This window comes from Tiliqua scincoides, chromosome 1, assembly GCF_035046505.1.
Source record: "Tiliqua scincoides isolate rTilSci1 chromosome 1, rTilSci1.hap2, whole genome shotgun sequence".
In the NCBI taxonomy this organism is placed as follows: Eukaryota; Metazoa; Chordata; class Lepidosauria; order Squamata; family Scincidae; genus Tiliqua; species Tiliqua scincoides.
Genome location: NC_089821.1, coordinates 141,834,134 through 141,851,113, shown reverse-complemented (window position 1 = coordinate 141,851,113; position 16,980 = coordinate 141,834,134). Strand labels below are relative to the sequence as shown.

At 47.6% G+C, this 16,980-nt stretch overlaps 1 protein-coding gene and 1 long non-coding RNA gene across 2 annotated transcripts in view; one reads left to right on the top strand and one right to left on the bottom strand.

The window, feature by feature from the left end:
• Positions 1-15,594, bottom strand: part of MEIS1 (Meis homeobox 1) — a 176,894-nt gene extending 161,300 nt beyond the window's left edge. The window contains exons 1-6 of the mRNA XM_066640137.1: positions 15,506-15,594; positions 13,373-13,599; positions 11,561-11,702; positions 10,952-11,002; positions 10,087-10,137; positions 8,548-8,694 (exon numbers count right to left, since the gene is read on the bottom strand). Coding sequence (XP_066496234.1) covers positions 8,548-8,694; positions 10,087-10,137; positions 10,952-11,002; positions 11,561-11,702; positions 13,373-13,599; positions 15,506-15,517 — 630 coding nt within the window. The 5' untranslated portion in view covers positions 15,518-15,594. The remainder of the gene's footprint in view (positions 1-8,547; positions 8,695-10,086; positions 10,138-10,951; positions 11,003-11,560; positions 11,703-13,372; positions 13,600-15,505) is intronic.
• On the top strand, positions 5,998-16,197 carry LOC136663226 (uncharacterized). The gene is made up of 3 exons (XR_010795022.1): positions 5,998-6,086; positions 13,184-13,586; positions 15,943-16,197. It is a non-coding gene; the product is annotated as an uncharacterized lncRNA (long non-coding RNA).
• The last annotated feature ends 783 nt before the right edge of the window (positions 16,198-16,980 follow it).

Here is a 16,980-nt window from a genome sequence, read left to right as displayed (position 1 = left end):
TAGCCAGACATATCAACAACTATCTCTGAAATGAACAGATAAGAAGTGGAAGTGTTTCTTTTTAGAGCATGTTAACACAAGAAACACACACACTTACACAACAAATGTGCCTATATATTTAATTATGTTCAAAAATCTAACACTTTAAATCCTTAGACACATTATTGGCAGGTCAATATTAATGCAAACGGGACTCACGACGACTGAGTTCAAGGTGGTAAACTGTAAATCTAAGCACCATACGTGAACATGCTGGTTGTGCCAATGAATTTACACTCCAAGTAAATTTACTTGGCATTAACATGTATAGTTAGAATTATAAAAAATATATAAGAACTATATAAACTATCACACTGACAGAAATGAAAACAAACTGCATAAATTTTCAAAGCTAGTGTTATAATTCTCATACTGAGAGAAATATCCAACTCAGTATCATCTGTACTCTATTATTAAACATTAGAGTCCAAATTATCACTCCTTCCTCAGGAAAACTTGGCCTGACTATATGAACTTGGACATTTCTCTGACTTGTACTTCCATTTACTTATGAAGTATTTTCTTGGGCTCACTTTTTGGGGAATAAAGTACAACTGAAGTCAATGGGTCCTGCTTTTAAAATAAATACGTTCTGCACAGATGAAGAGGGAGGTATGCATGCTATTGCATTCAATAATTGTGTGGCACGAAAATCCACTATGCCAATAACAGTGTGGAAACTAAACCCCCTATCAACTATCTGCTATCAACATAGGATAAGTTCCATATAAGATCAGCAGTTAAAATGGACAATTTTGTTGTACTAGTCGATCCGAAAACTTGGACCACCCACCCTTCTATTCAAGAAACAGGAATGTCAGGTTGACAAAAATAAAATTGAAGCCTGTCAGTTCATTACAGGTTAACCAACTCTCCCTCCTGCTACCAATCCTAAATGCATTATTTCAAAGGCAGCACCATAAGTTTCACCTGAATGTATAATCATACACGATAGACTTTATAGCACACGCATATAGGATCAGGGTGTCAAACGACCAGAATCCAAGAAAAATGCCATTTCGGCAAGGGATAGAATTGCCATATTCAAATTTCTCAAATCTGGGCACCCTAATTTGCATATTATGCAAATTTCTCCCAAACTGCTTATTATAACAATTGTTCCCTAATTTGCATGTTATGATTTCTTTAAAAAAAATTAACCAATTGTGCAAATTGCGCTGATTAATTGTTCCACTGTCCGGTTGTTTTGTGCCTGTTCCTGACAACTGCCTTGCCATTGTTACTGCAGGCACCTTGTTAAGAGCAGGCTACTGCCACCCACCCCATCCACCTCAGTCTGCAGTACCCAGGTATGATGTCTCTTGACGAAGAACAAGCAAAGTGTTTCATTTTTCATAGGGCATGAACATGGCCTTGTAAAAAGGAGCTATCAAAGTTACTCTGCTTCATAAATTTGGTCAAAAGCAACATCACCTACACAGGAAGCAGCATTAAACAGTAGCTCAGTGGCAGGGCGCATGGTTTGCATGCAGCCGGTCCCAGGTTCAAAACCTGGCCTTTGCAGGTGAGGCTGGAGAAGGCCTCTCTCCCCTTTCCCACTCGTAGATGGCCCAAGATCCTGACTCAGAAGTAGACAAACTCCTTTTTCCTGTACCAAGGGTCCAATCCTATCTAACTTTCCAGAACTGATGCAGCTGCAATGCAGCCCCAAGGGAAGGGAACAAATGTTCTTTTACCTTGCAGAGGCCTTTGTGATGGCCCCTCTACTACAGGATGCAGCACATTCTCTGTTGGCATGGCTGCATCAGTCCTGGAAAGTTGGATAGGATTGGGTTCCTAGTCAGATAAACTACCAGTCTGAGAGGGTCTGAAAGGGCAAGATATTCAGGATGTACTTCACTCCTAGCCTGCCACAGCCTTCCTCCAGCCTGCTGCTGACACAAGCTTCAGTGGTCTGCTTACTGGAGCAAGAAGCAACTCATACACTTCCTTCCTTTGCTCCTCCCAGAGTCTCCTCAACACGGGAAGTGCAGGACTTCCCATCTTTAAGGAAAGCCAGGTCCTTAAATAGTCCTCACTCGAACACTCCGTGTGGCAGTGCTTCTCCCACTTTCCTTCTTACTGCCCCACTTTGCTACTCTATTTAAAAATACAGCAGTGGTATGGAGAGTAGGAGGCAGCAGGCAGAAGGGCACGGAGGATCTCTGCTGCCACCATCAGTGCCTCCTTTCCTCCTCTCCTTTCAAACTGAAATAGAAGAGGAGGTGCTGGCCAGCAGTGAGGGGTGGCAGAATTTCCACAACACTTCAAATGCCATTTCCTCGTGGGCAGGAATCTGAATACTGTATGTTTGTTCGTGCTATCCGCCAGCACAGATCACGCTTACACAATTCCAATACCAACTGTGTCACAGATACAATAACCAGAAGTGCATAACTAGCTGAAAACTATTTTTTTCTTAACGAAAAGTACATTCTCTCTCTCTCTCTCTCTCTCTCTCTCTCCCCCCCCTTCACTTGACAACTTGACATAACCCCAGCCAGCCTGAATAAAGTGGGCACTTCTTCAGGAGAAGATCGTACCACACACTAAAGTCTGTAATCCTATGCATTCTTTCCTGGGAGCAAATTCCACTGAACACAGTGGGACTTATTTCTGAGTAAGCATGTATAGGATTGAACAGTCACTCTCAAGTAAGTATGCATAGATTTTACAGCCTTTCATGCGTACCCACCTGTGGATGCACATTGCTAACACCAAGCCCGAGTAGTTCAGCAGCAATGAACTAGCATTCAAAACAGGCCAACTGAATAAGAAGTGTTATTGTTTATTACGTTCAGAAACACTAGTGCCATTTGCAGGGAAGAGACTAATTACCACAGATTTTTTTTTTTTAAGGGAAAATGTCCCTTGTAGAAAAACAAGCTCTGTTGTTGTTGCTTCTTCAATTTCATTTTGATAGATCTCTCCCTCCCCCCCCCCCATCCAACTCCTGGAATACACAGGAAAACATAATCTCATACAGGAAATACTAATAGGTCTCAGGACCACTGGACAGAGGGCTCACACCATGCAAGCCTTTCCCAATCGCTCCCATGTTGCAGCTGATCACAAAGGAACCCCTTCCCATTCCAGTCAAGGTGAAAACTCACCTCCAGGTGAGTCATAGAAATGGTACAGGAAGGAGAAAGGAGGGAAAAACAGGGGAGATGCCAGAGGAGGATAAGATCAGAAAAGTTGTGGATACAGGGTTTGCAGGCACAGTGACTGCCTTCCTTCTAGAGCTGGCCAGAAGATGTCTCACTTTTATATATATATATATATATATATATATATATATATATATATATATATATATATATATATATAAAATAAACAAGAAACAGTACCCAGATGAGACTCGCAGAAGTCCGTGTCCCAAAGTCCGTTTCTGTTTTTAAAAAACCCGCCTAATCTGAGCATACGAACGCCCTAAGTGTCCTAGCTAAGTTATAAATAAATCTGTTATCTTCTGTTTCTGTATTAACTATCTGTTGTGGCCAGCTGAAAGAGTTAAGTCAAAACCAGAGCCAAACTTTCTAAAATTCTGTTAATTAAAATTGGTTCCCCCCCCCCAGATCTGATGTAATTATTTTTATTCCACCTGCAATTCTGTCTGCTGAAAGATGCCATTGTTGCTGAAACCCAGCCATGCAATGTTCTACTTTCCACAAAGGCCTCTGGTGCCTGAAAGCAACCTTTCTTAAAAGTTTTGCTGGCTTCATATTCTTTTTTTCTCACACACACCAGTGCAGGCAGCTAAAGACCGCACAACAAAGTCCTCTTCCCCGGTTTGAAATGTTGCTGGGGAGAGGGATGTGGGGGGACGACACTGAGGGTCTCTGCCCTTCCCCAACAGATGCAACCCCGGGCTCCCAGAGCCACAAAGGCCTACTCAACCCTCAACATCAGAACAAGCCCTCAGCCACTTGCTTCCCTTCTCCCCCCTTCCCCTGCTGGGCGGGCGTAGCTGAGAGCAGACAGAATCGGAGGCTTCTTTAGTGGCTTTCTTCCCTTTACTGTGCTTTCTCATCCCTGCCCACTTGCCCTATTGTCTTATTTGGACACTCCGTCAGGGCATGACTAAACCTCAGCAGGAGGCCAAGGGAAGCGCAGGACGACCTCTGGTGCCTCCAAGGTCCGTTTCTTGCACTCTCTGTGCCTGGAGGAGCAAAGAAGCCTTTCTCATTCAGGCCTAGCTAGGCCCCCTTCAGCCCGCCATAACCCAGCTTGCTCAAGGCTAGCCTGCCTGCATGCCTCTAGTCTATAGCGCCATTTCACAGGTCTTAAAAGGCTCTTCCCTGGGAAAACACCAATGCTGCTCCATTGTGGAATGTGAGGACTGGATAGTTGCCCACTACTCCTTCCTCTACAGTTCTTTACGCACTCCAGTCCACCTTTCTCTGCAGGGCTCAGAGGCAGAAGTCCCCTGACCTGGCCTCCTCTCAGGAGGCTGCTCTCTCACACACACCCAAAAAGAAACACAGACACACAGGCTTGGCCTCTGTGCCTGTTTTGAGTGGCGGGGGATTAACTGTCCCCCAGACACATGAAGTGACCTTGCTCATATTTGTGTTAGGGGTACTTCAAAACAAAACCACCTCAGAAGTACACCTGGAAAACCTGGTGTGGGAATGAAACAGGGTACTTCAATGAAGAGCAGGGTTGGGGTGGCTTAAAAATTGCCCATCTGAGGCAGGAACAAGCGCGGTGAACTATTCTTGTGGAAACATCTATACAGATAATGTGCAAGGTCTGCCTACCCCATGCCTGTGTGCTCTGAATTCCCCATTCCCATAAACACCAGTGCGTCTATCGCAAGCCCACAACCCTTCTTGATTTGCCTTCTGCATCTACTCTCCAACATCCTGCTTCCTCACCGTTCAGCTGTCTGCCAAGCCATTATGTGCCCTATTGGGGCTTAGGGCCCAATCCTATCCAACTTTCCAATGGGGTGTGTGCTGCCTCCTGTGGTGGGAGAGTAGTTATGGAGACCTCCACAAGTTCCCTCACCTCAGGGCTGCATTGCAGCTGCACTGGTCCTGGAAAGTTGCATAGGATTGGACCCTTAGTCGCCTCTCTAGAGGCAATAACTGTGGGTTAGAAGAGGAGAAGGTGCAGGCACCAAGTGGAGACTTCTGGGACCCCTGAGTTTAGGGTTAGGAAAGGGCGAAAACCATCACCCTCTGCTCTCCCACCTGGTCTGGCAAAAGGGCATTGCTTGTGTTCCCTCTGAACTTTCCTGTTTGGTGGGGAGGAGCTGCTATGTGCTCCAGACAAGGAAGGCACTGTAATCTAGGACCAAGTGGAGGCCATGAAATTCAGTAAGCTCTAGAGACAAAGGGGTTAATTAGCTAAGGAGGCACTGCTGCTAGCCTAACACTCTGAGATCTGCATTTGTCCTCAGCAGCAGAGCCCCAGACAACCCAACACGAATGGAAACTGCTTGGGCCACATTCAGAGCAAAACGAGAGGACACCTCCCCCCCCCCCCCCAATATACATTGCTTTTGAACATAGAAACAGGAACATGCCCTGGGTGGGGAGACAGGTGAGGCAGTGCCTCCCACCGGAGTCCTTTGAAAAGTGCCCACAACCCGCTTGCAGAGCGAGGAGGGAAGGAGTGCAAAGCACTGAGCGGTTGCGGGTGTTTGGGTGCCTCACACGGCTTTTCGAAGGACTCCGGTGGGGAGGCTCTGCCTCACCTAGCTCCCCACCCACCGCAGATCCCTGCCTGGCAGATCAGGGAGGTATTTCTGGGAAGCACACAAGAGCCTTCGCAACAGTTGCTCAAAATAGCGCAACTACCCTGATGCTGCGCAAGCGCAACAGATGCGGGAAAACCTGTAGCTTCCAAGCTCAAGGGACTTCGACCTTCTTGGTGTATGGTTGAGGCAAATTACCACTTGGCGCTCCCCTACTTAACCCCCCCCCACCAGCGCGCACTGATGAAAATGACAGAGGAGAGATGAACCGACCCATCATCACCCTGTTCCACTCCTCTGCCGGAAGCACATGGAGCCCAATCCTATCCCTGTCTACTCAGAAGTAAGTTCCATTACAGTCAATGGGGCTTACGCCCAGGAAAGTGTGGATAGGATTGCAGCCCGAGCGTCTCATCTTATGCCTGTCTACTCAGAAGTAAGTCCCATTATAGTCAATGGGGCTTACTTCCAAGTTGGTGTGGCTAGGACTCTAGCCTCAGAGCCCAATCCTACGCATGTCTACTCAGTCAGTGGGGCTTACTTACAAATAAGTGTGGATAGGATTCTAGCCGCAACCGGATCCTACGCCTGCCTACTCAGAAGTAAGTCCCATTGTAGTTTCCCTGGGGCTTACTCCCAGGAACGTGTGGAGAGGATTGTAGCCCTCGCCAACCCCACGCACCCAAATGGGGCATGTGGGAGATGCCCCCGTCCAAGCCAACCTCACGACTAACGACCCAGACTTGAGCGACAGAACTTTGCTTCTCGCCAACACTTCGCACATGATCGGTTGCGACTGAAAGTGAGTGAGGGATGCGGGTGGGTGATAGCCGAAGGGAGGATCACAGTGACTTAAGAATAGCAAGCGCCAGGTTCTTTTCTTTCTTTAAATCCTCCCCCCACTTCGCTTCTTTCGCGTTCACTTTAATAAAATAATGATTCGTTGGGAAAAGGGGGTATAAATCTTCATTTCGGAGGCAATTAAAGTGTTGATTTCATTCGTGCCCCTGAGCCATTCTTGTAATTTGCTCAAATAGCTTTCTGTCCCGAGCACTACGGAGCTTTTAGAAACCCATTTTCTAGTTAGGCTTGTTGGATTCCCATTTGGACTCCGCGACAGCCCCCCACCCACCCACCGCTTTCCCCATCGGGGGCTAAATTTCGCAGCTCTTGGCAACGCCCTGGCAAGGGTGCGGGATGCCGGTCTCCCAACTGTGACCAGCTTGCCTGCAACCTCTCTTGCGGAAAACCCAGCAGATGACACCCCCCCACGCACACCTGGGTGCGCAGGAAGGCACCAGGCTGACCGTGATGAACGGAGTCACCACGAAGTACAGGAATAGCCGGCGCCGGCAACCTCCTGGTCTCCAGTTTCCCACTGGAATCAGATCTTCTCACTGGGCTGCTTTCAAAGTTCAAGGCTCAACAACTCAAGGCTCACACTCTGGCAGCCTCACCAGCGGCACCACCAAACAAAGAGAAGACACGGAACGTGGGGGGCAGGAGCACCTTCCACCAAAGTGACCTGGAAAAGAGCCTTCGCTTCGGCCATGGCCAAGCCAAACTGCCAAGAAGACCCCTGACTGCCTGCTCGGCTGCGCCTTCTGCCTTAACAAAAGAAAGCCTTGCTCCTACCCCTCTCCAACAAACCAGATCTCTCTCTCTCTCTCTCTCTCTCTCTCTCTCTCTCACACACACACACACACACACACACACACACAGAGAGAAACAACTTTGGACCCGAGTTCAAGCCAAAGAGGCCCTGCAACGAAACCACCACCACTGTCCACCAAGGCTTCAATCCTGTGCACACTTTCCCGGGAACACTGCCCCACTGAACACTACTACTTCAGAGTAGACAAGCCTAGAGCGGTGCTCCAAGACCCTTCGTCGCTCACCGAGCCTGTTTGCAAGCACCCATTGGGTCGATGCGACCCCCTCTCTCCCCCCCCAATGAACCCAAAGCGACACTTCTCCCCCTCCCCCCTTTTCAAAGAAAACACCACTTCTTCCGGGGAGCAAGAGGAGAGTTGTGAGAGCTGAAAGGCACCGTTTCTCGCTCCACGGGGCGGGCTGGGTCCTCCACCAGCTCTTCCGCGCAGATACCCCAAACCAGACCTGCCAAGCCCTGCCTGTGAATTTCATCCATCAACTTGCCCATCATAATAAATAAATAAATAAATAAATAAAGAGCCAGCAAGCTGCCCCACTTTTATTATTTATTTTTCTATTAAGGCAGATAAAACCCTGCGCCCTTGCAGCAGGCAGGCTTCGCACAAAGCAATGTTCACTGAGCTCTCAAAGCGCTCGGCCAAGGAAAACTGACAAGACAGGCTAATGAACCGTAGAGACGGGAAGAAAATAGCCAGCATTTGCTAAATTTCCAGCCCTCTCTCTCTGTCTTTCTCTCCCTGGACCACCTATCTGGGATTTTATTCTCTCTCTCTCTCCCCCCCCATTCACCCCCCCCTCCACCAACAATTTCTTTACCCGGAAGCTCGAGAATCCTGGCTAAAGCCTTCCATTGTCATTCCAAAGGGAGTAAATAAAATGCAGGCCAAAATTAAAGGCGACAAGGAGCAGGTCAAGTTTGCAGGCGAGGCTTTGACAAGCTCATTTCGCCAGGTCGGGATCCGGGAGGCGAGCCCTTAATGAAGCAATAATGGCCACATGATTCCAAAATGTTCATCTCGACGGTCATGGATCTCAAAGGGACTGAATCGCATGCAGAGGATAAAAAAGGGGAGCCCGTCCACGCGCGTGTAAGATCTGAGTAAGTGGGACCAAGCCCAAGAGGATCGTACCTGATCTGTGAGATTGGCCGATCTCGTTATGTCTTCACTGTCTGATTTTGAGCCGCCTTCTCTATCGTCTATCACCAAATCGATAGGCATTTTTCCTTTCAAACAGCTAATATACCGGTGGCAGAAATTGTCACATAATTCGTGTACCTACATTGCGACACAGACAACAAAACCAAAACCAACACAGAATCAAGAGCACGTTAAGTGAAATTGACAAGAGCAGTCCATTCCCCCTTCCTCCCCACCCGCCCCATTCATGACATCCAAAGTTCTAAATAGGGGGAAACCAGCCGCAATTATCCCCTTGAGACGCACCCAGAATTAAGAATAACTTTTCTTTTCGGGCAAAATAGAGATATCTCGGAAAATTGACAGTGACAAGATGATTCACAGCCTACAACATATTCAACACCCGTGCTAAATTCATCTGCTCCCGGAGCTGTGGCCATTAGTGAGCTGACCTGCATGGGTGACATTTAAGGTAAACTATTTAATTTCAGCCAGTTATATCATGGCAAACCCTTTTATTTTTCGAAGGACTCTGAGGACACAAAGGATTCCCCCCCTTGCACGAAAGTGCAAGGCTGAAATACGTTAGGTGCATCCTTGACCTTAAATTCCAAAGCACTGTAACCTAACTTGTAGGGTTTCCCACTAGGAATGGGTCTATTTGAATCTATTTCTTGTAGAGCAAACTCAGCCCCCTTACTAATCTTAAGCGAAAATGCCTAGAGTGCCTCCATTACCTCCCCCACCCCCCCATGTATTTATAAACCTCTCATAGATGTTTATTTTTAGAGCAAGGGGTAATTCTCTAGTAGGCCACTATCAGTGACATATAAAATTCCACTGGAATCTTGAAATGCTTCTAGTCCCGAGTGATTTTTGAAATATTCTCCTTTTGGTTTATTATCATTACTAGGGGTGATTGGATATTCCAGAAATGTAAAGAACAAGCCTAGATTAGTCAGTATTGAGGTCTCTTTGGCTTGGTGAGAGGGTGGGGGGTTCTCCTATTCAAGGGAAACAAGAAACGGACATATCCAGCGACTCTGGTTTGTTTCTGCAAAACGTTACAGGACAATTTGTGCCCTGTGTCTGACCCTGCAGATGGCTATTAAAAAAAAAAGAAAAAAAGAGCCCCTACAAAATGAACTGAAAAAAAAAACTCAACGAAGTACCTTTACCAAAGCAACTATCCCCAGGAACCAGGCTGAAGAACAATCAGGGTTCTAAATGTAGAGAGAGAATTGGCCACTATTTATACACAAAGGTAGTAAAAAAGGGATACAAGGCCAGGGCGTTTGTGATCCAGATTTTTAGTGGCTGAAATTGTAATTAAACTGCGAAGAGAAATGGACGCCCTGATTGGTCTTGACACTAATTACCAGAAAGAAAGACATTTATGCAAATTCTCCTGAAGCTTCAACTTGGTGAAATGTTATTTGGGGGGAGGGAGAGAAGGAGTCGGGGAGATACAGGGAATTGGAGAGAGAGAGAGAGAGAGAGAGAGAGAGAGAGAGAGAGAGAGAGAATTACCTTCTCTAATTCCAGCAGATGAAACCTTAATACTTGTATGGCTTGGATCATCTGCAAAGATACAAAACAACATGAGTTTCTTCTGTCTCATACCTGGGGGTTTCTCCACAACTGACCTTTCTTTTCATGACCAAAGTTTGCGTGAATGCATGCGGGTGAGTGTGATGCACGCACATGTTTGTGTGTGTAAGAGAGAAAGAGTGCGCATACATATTTATTTATACAGAGTTTCGATTTATGACAACAACACTAAAACTTAATCGAAGCGGCTTTGTCTACTGTTTTAACAAGAAGAGATCTGGAGTCTTGTTTTGTTTTTTTAGTTTGGACCGCTGTTGGGCTACATTACAGGGATCGTAAACATTTCCTGAAGAAAGTACAATTTATCTCATGCTATCGTTGAACCATCGCAGCCTTGCAAATCCGAAGTGGCAAAATGTCACCAATACATACAACCGGTCTCTTTAGTTAAAAAAAAGAATTAAAATTAAAAAGTAACCTTCATTCCTGTTTTGTTAAGTCCGTGTGTCTGATGGTTCCCTGAACCCCCAAATCATCGCCCTGCCGCTTGCCATCAAGCTGTTTCTAAAGTTGTTTTCTATGACCCCGAGATGGTCACAGTTAGATACACAGAGGTTTTCTGAGTATCCACGAGCTACCCCTAAACTACCCCATCCCAGCGCTCATTCGGATCGCTCTTTCCTTGCTGTGTGGTTGCCCAGGGGTACTGCTGGAGCTGAACTCCAGTTCAAAAGCCCCAGATCAGACCTTTTTGCCCCCCCACTGAGCCTTCAGAAGAAGAAGGATCGCCTCTCCAGAAAACAGACTGTCACAAAGATGTAGGTTTTGTTTTTTTAAATCTTACCAAGTTATCCAGTTCGGGGTTAGAAGAAAATAAGGGTTTCTCTGCTCGGATCTAAACAGAAGGTGGAAAGTGGGGGGGTGGGAGGGAGAAATAAAAAATACATAATAATAAGTTTGAAATATGGAGGAAGAAAATGCACAGGCGTTATTAGCTCTTCTTGCTTCATTACACTGTCGGCCGGCCCCATTATGCAAGCTTTCGTGCGAAGCCCCTGACTGCGGGATTGAGTGGCAACCCTTAAAGAAGCGGAGCCAACGCGCTGCAAAGACTTGCGCGGGGCCGGAGCGAGTTTGCTGGGGCCAGCGACCGGCTCTCCAGCATCCGCCGGGCCTCCCTCCAAGCCAGCCTTCGCCAGCACTCTCCTGAAGCAGGCTGCCTTGGAGAAGGCCTGCGGTGAGCTGGGGGAAGGCCTCCCTGGGTGGGACTCTCTCGCATGCTGAGGGTTGGGGGGAGGCATGCAGGGGGCAAAACATGCGAGGTTCTCAATCTAGGGCCAAGAGGGTGGTGGTCAGGCGTTTTGCACGGCGCAGGGGGACAGGGCAGCAGAGAGAGAGAGAGAGAGAGAGAGAGAGAGAGAGAGAGAGCTGCATTGAGATCGGGTTTTCTGACCTGTTTGGCGAACACTGCTATGTCTTCGTTGAAAGACTCTGATGAACACACATCGCCTCCCGCCACCCCAGGTTCCCGGGGCGTGCATGTGGCTAATTCACATTTCTCAAAGATCAGTGCTAAAAGTGGGAATAGGGGGTGTCTGAAAGAGAAAACAGAAGAGTCACCAACAGGCACAAGACCACAATGGTTAGAGCAGCTCCCCAAAATGTGGGGGTGGGGGGTAGAGAGCAGGGGATGAATCCTCCCGAGTTGAACTTTAGGGCAACCACCACCCCCCTTCACCCCCACCCACCTGATTCTGCACCCACCTCTCCAATCAGAGCTGACTTTACCACCCTCCAGGCGGACAGACCTCAATCGCAGGGCCCTGAGCCAAGGCGCTGAATGGGATGACCGTTTTGAAGCCTAGCTGGTCAAAGGACTTGTTAACTTAGCCGAGGCTGCACACTGAGCCTTGTTTGGGGTGTGTATGTGTGCTTTCCCACCCCCCTCGCCTCCCCGCATTTGCTCTGAAAGTTCCAGGGAAAGAGGGAGATATAGTCATCCTGCTGTTTAGGTTCAGGTGGTGAGGGGCATTTGTGTTTTTAATTTGGAGTGGATCGACTGGGCTCATTTGCCGACGATTCCTAAGCAGTGGAATTGAAAAGGGCAGATCCAAAGGTCCCCTTAACCCAACTCCAACCTGCTGGAATCTGGGCGACCAGCTCTTCCTCGCCAGTTGTCCCAAAAGGTCCTTCCCTTTCACACACACTCTGCCCCTGTTAAATACAGCCCCTTCAAGAGACACAGTCTTGAACTGAGTTTGGGCAGAGGAGGGTTGAAGCTTCACATGCAACATTAAAAAAAAGAAATGTATACTCTCCTTCCCCACTGCGCTGTTTTTAGCTCAGTTTTAAACCAGTTTCAGGGCTCCAAAGCCAAAATAAATTGCCAGTATTTTGAAATTAATTGAAATTTTCTTGCTACAAAAAAAAAAAATAAATCAGTTTCCAGCCATTACTTCTTTACACCTCTGGGAAGCTCACTTTCCAATGGAAAAGGTGCCAATTAATTTCTCTTGTAACAAAACAAAAGCCCTTCACCTAAAAAACTATCTTGAAAGTTCCCGCATTGGAGAAGGTTCCAATAGTACTCCTAACACGCTAGGCATTAAAAGAAGCTTGCGAGCTTGTTTGTTTGTTTATTTATTTATTATTTTGGCATGGAAGAAGGCATAGAAGACCTCCTTACTTCTCAACCAGCCTCACAAAAATTTGCTTCCAAGCCACCCTTTCTATAATTTTGTGTGGGGTTGTTGTTTCGCGGGATCACCATGCTAATGTATTTTCTTTTTCTCTTTTTTCCCAAATCCAAACTTCTTGGAAAGTTTCTCAGCCTTTCCCCCAAATTTGTGGCAATTTAAAAAAACAAACCCAAACGCACCTAAAGACACTCTAATTCCCCCCCATAGATATAATCAGTAAGGAACACACAATTTCTTTCTTGCCTTTGCAATTGCCAATATCTAAAACATGTCTTAAGGTGTGTGTGTGTGTGTGTGTGTGTGTGTGTGAGTGGGCAGGAGAGGGTGGAGGGCTACACTTGGACAAACGGTTCAAGTTCTTTGCATTTTTCTCGCAGAAACTTCTTTATGGGAGGCTGTTTATTTGTCGAGCCCAGCGAGGCTGGCGATGGCCAGGAAACCACTGTCATAGCCCGGCGTTCGCTCTGTAGTCAGCGGTGGATTTCATGTGGCCACCATGGAGGAGAGCACGAAAGGGAGCAACGAGCACGTCTTACGCGTATCAACCTGGTGCTAGCTGTACCTACCCATAAATGGCATCTTTATCTCTCTTTAAAGCGTCATTGACAGAGGAGCCCATGCTGGGGGGCATGGCGTTGGTGTGAGCTGTGTGCGGGTACTGGTGGGAGTGAAGCGGAGGACCGTGATTCAGGTGGTGGACAGGCTGCATGGATCTGGCGGCATGGGGGTCCCCGTACATGGTGCTCGGGATCCCCACTCCATCCATCCCACCGTAATGGGGTAAATCGTCGTACTGCATGATAAACAGGAGGGAAAAGACAAGGGTCAGAATGGAGGCCACTTCCAAGGCTGTGTGGGTGTGAGGACAACAACTTGGTGTGAGCGGGGGGGGGGGGGGGAGAGGTGGTTGGGGAGCCTCCAGGCGTAGGGAAGAACCATCCCCACTCCGGGAGTTGGGGAAGATGGTCCCAAGTAGAGAGTGTGGAAGGCCCTGCAGTCACACTCCCAAACAGTTCAAGAGGAAGAAAAAGAATTCGTGGGAAAAGTTTGGGGTGAGCTGGGGGGGGGGGGCTTGTTCCAGAGTCCAATTAATTTTCCAACAGGTCTCCAAGGCCACCTTCTTCCTGGGGTCCCTTCACAGCATCCTTGTGGAAAGGAGAAAAGTGAAGAGGAGGGATGGGAGGCTTCTTGGGAGCCGCACACATTCCTGCTGGGCAAACTGCAGGCTTCAGTGTGCCTCCCCACAGAAGTTAAAATGAGGACAACTATGATTAACACGTGCATTCAGACAGTCCTCCTTTATTTTGAAGAGATTTCCCTAGGGGCACCGGACCTGCATGCCAGAGTGGAGGACCTTCCCTGAGGTTTGAAAAGATACTCTTTAAAAAAAAAAAAAAAAAAGAAGCAAGCAGGGTGCATGAAAATAGCAAAGCGCCCTGTTGGAAAGACTATTTCTTCCAGCAGGTCTCCCTGGGTTTTTTGCTTCTCGTTCTTTCGAGTCAGAATTTAGTCTTTCTGTAAAACTGGTGGGGAAAGGGGATCATCACATTAATTGGAACTTATTATGTACTAAACTTTCCTGCTCTTAAAAAAAAAAAAAAAAAAAGGCATACTGTGTACACCAAGGATCAGATCAGTCCTTGAATGTTCTGTATGACAAGTCTAAAAGCCAGGTTCTTTTTTTTTTGGGGGGGGGAGGATAGGATATTTTATTTTATGCATTGTCCTGCCCAGTATAGGCTACTTCAAAAATCCACACACACCCCTTTTCATCCCCTTGCATCTGCTCTGGGAAAGTCTGCTTAAAACAGATTTCCTCTAGATTTCTTCAGGTGAAACCAAAGGAAGGGGGCAGGGGAGGACATTCTGTCATTTCAATTTATTAACAACAAACCTAAAGAAATGAGGGATTGGGGAGAGTCTTGACACCTGCTTTAATTAAAAAAAAAAAAAAAAAGGAAAAAGAAAATGCCAAGTGGAAGAACTTTCTTTTTCCCACTACAGTCAGAGGGGCATTATCAAAAGGGGGCCAGACAACGGATTGCAAGTCCAATGTCCTTTTCTGCTCCTGATTCATAAATGGGTGAACTTTATTTAAAAATCCCATTTGATAAAATAAATCATTAGTCCTTGGATGAACACAAACGTGTAACTGTTTCTCCCTGGCCTTCATTAAATGTAAAAATATTTAAAGCAGTAGGCAGTAAGGCCTGGTCTATAACCCCACAGTTATATTTACAACAGGTTTTCTTTATTGACTAGGAAGATGTTATTAGCATATCCGAGAGGGCCAGAGACCTTGACATACTATTTAGAATCCTAATCACTCTGGAAGCCACACATTGAATATTACGAGGGCTTGCATTTAGTTTCCAGCCTGGGTGTAGGAAGCATTCATTTCCACTGAAGCGCTCGGTGCCTTTCAGTTAAAGGGAAGACATTTAGAGGACCAAAGACTCTTTTACCTGTCTGCAGAGTTAGATCCATACAGTTAAAATATCTGGTCTTCTAAAAATAGTGAGAAGCTTTCTGCAGTGGGTAACTCAGACTCCCTCATGCATTTCTAAGAGAATGCAAAACTCTTTCTCCCCCACCCCATCGTGCAGCGTCTCTAAGATCCACGTTTCCATATTATGTTACTCGGAAATTACGATTTAATAAAAAGATATATATATATATATATATATATATATACGTACCCTTTGCGCCATCGGCCTGCTTCGCACCCTTCCTTTGCAACTTCTAATATATCCTCTTTAAGGCCAGTGTGAAAAGAGACAAAACGCCACCTCCCCCACCCACCCCCACCCACCCCCCAAAATAAAGGGGAAAAAAAAAAAAGAGAATCCTTGAAAGTCTCCAGCAGCTTGAGCAGCAGCCGATCGGAGTCTCCAGCCGGACAGACCTCAGAGAAACGGCACGATCATCGAGCAGGGGGGAGGAAAAAAAGAAGGAGCTCTTCTTTTCTCTTCTCTTCTCTTCCTTTCTGTGTGTCTCTCACACTCTTCCCTTCTGGTTTCCAAGACAGCGGCCGGAGGGAGGAAAAGGGGGGGGGAGAAAGCAAATATCCTTTCCCCCCAAATCAGTTTTTTTTTGGTGTCTTTCTCCCCCTTTCTTTCTTTTTTCTTTTTTTTAGAAAAAAGTGCCTCTCAAATCCAACTACCAACTCGCATGACTTTTGGCCACTCCAGCTGTCAATCAAAGGCGAGCTTGTCAAGGTGGTGAATGAATGATGAGAATCCGCGGAGTGCGCTTCCCCTGGTCAGGACACCTCAAAATGTTCACATCAAAAGCACCAGAGGTCTAAAAGCTGGCTGGCTTTCTTTTTCTCCCCCCCCCCCCGCCACCCTCCTCTCCCCCTTTCTCTTTCTCCCTCCCTTGATTCAGTCCTAATTCCTAATCAGATTCTCTCTCTCTCTCTCTCTCTCCTCCTTGCAACTGGAGAAGCCTAGAGGAAGAGGGTTAAAAAAAAAAAGAAGGCTGAGTTGGTCTTAAAGGAGCCGCGATCGCTGCCGCCGCCGCCGCTGCTGCCGCCAGTCCCCCCGTGCGTGTGTAAAGTGTGTGCAGTTGCACCCAGGAGGAGAGGTGGATTTGAACCAGAATGCTGGAACCCGGAAGTAGTGGTGGCCATAACAGGTCGCGTCTTACACAATGCAGCGAGCGAGCGAGCGAGCGAGCGGGCTGCATCAACTGCGCTCGCAGTGCAGGGGTGGGTTGGCTGAGCCGCCAGGCAGGGGAGGCAGCGCCGCGCGGAGAGGCTTCCCCATTAACAAAACGCGCACACTCTGGCCGGCGCGCGCGCCCGCGCCCGGCGAACAATGACTGGAGCCTCGCAGCGCGGGGCTGCCCTGCTCGCGGGAGGATCTCCCCCCCTGCCCCCTTCCAGCTTCTCCTCCACAGCCTTTGCATTCACTGAGCAACCAGAGAGGAGGAGGAGGAGGAGAAGGGCTCTCCGGCTGTGGCTGCTGCTGCTGGGTGGCTTCTCTCCAAGCCCCTCCAAAGGGGGGCTCGGATGTGGGCTTGTGCGTGCACGGGGTGCTCGGGGGTTCCTCTCTCTCCCTCCCCCGCCTGTTCAGCAACCAGACCTTTTGCAGGCTCTCCTTCTCCCCCACCTCCACCCCCAGCTTCTTGGAGTTCTCAAGCTAGCCAGCGAGCTCAGCTGTGACTTCACAGA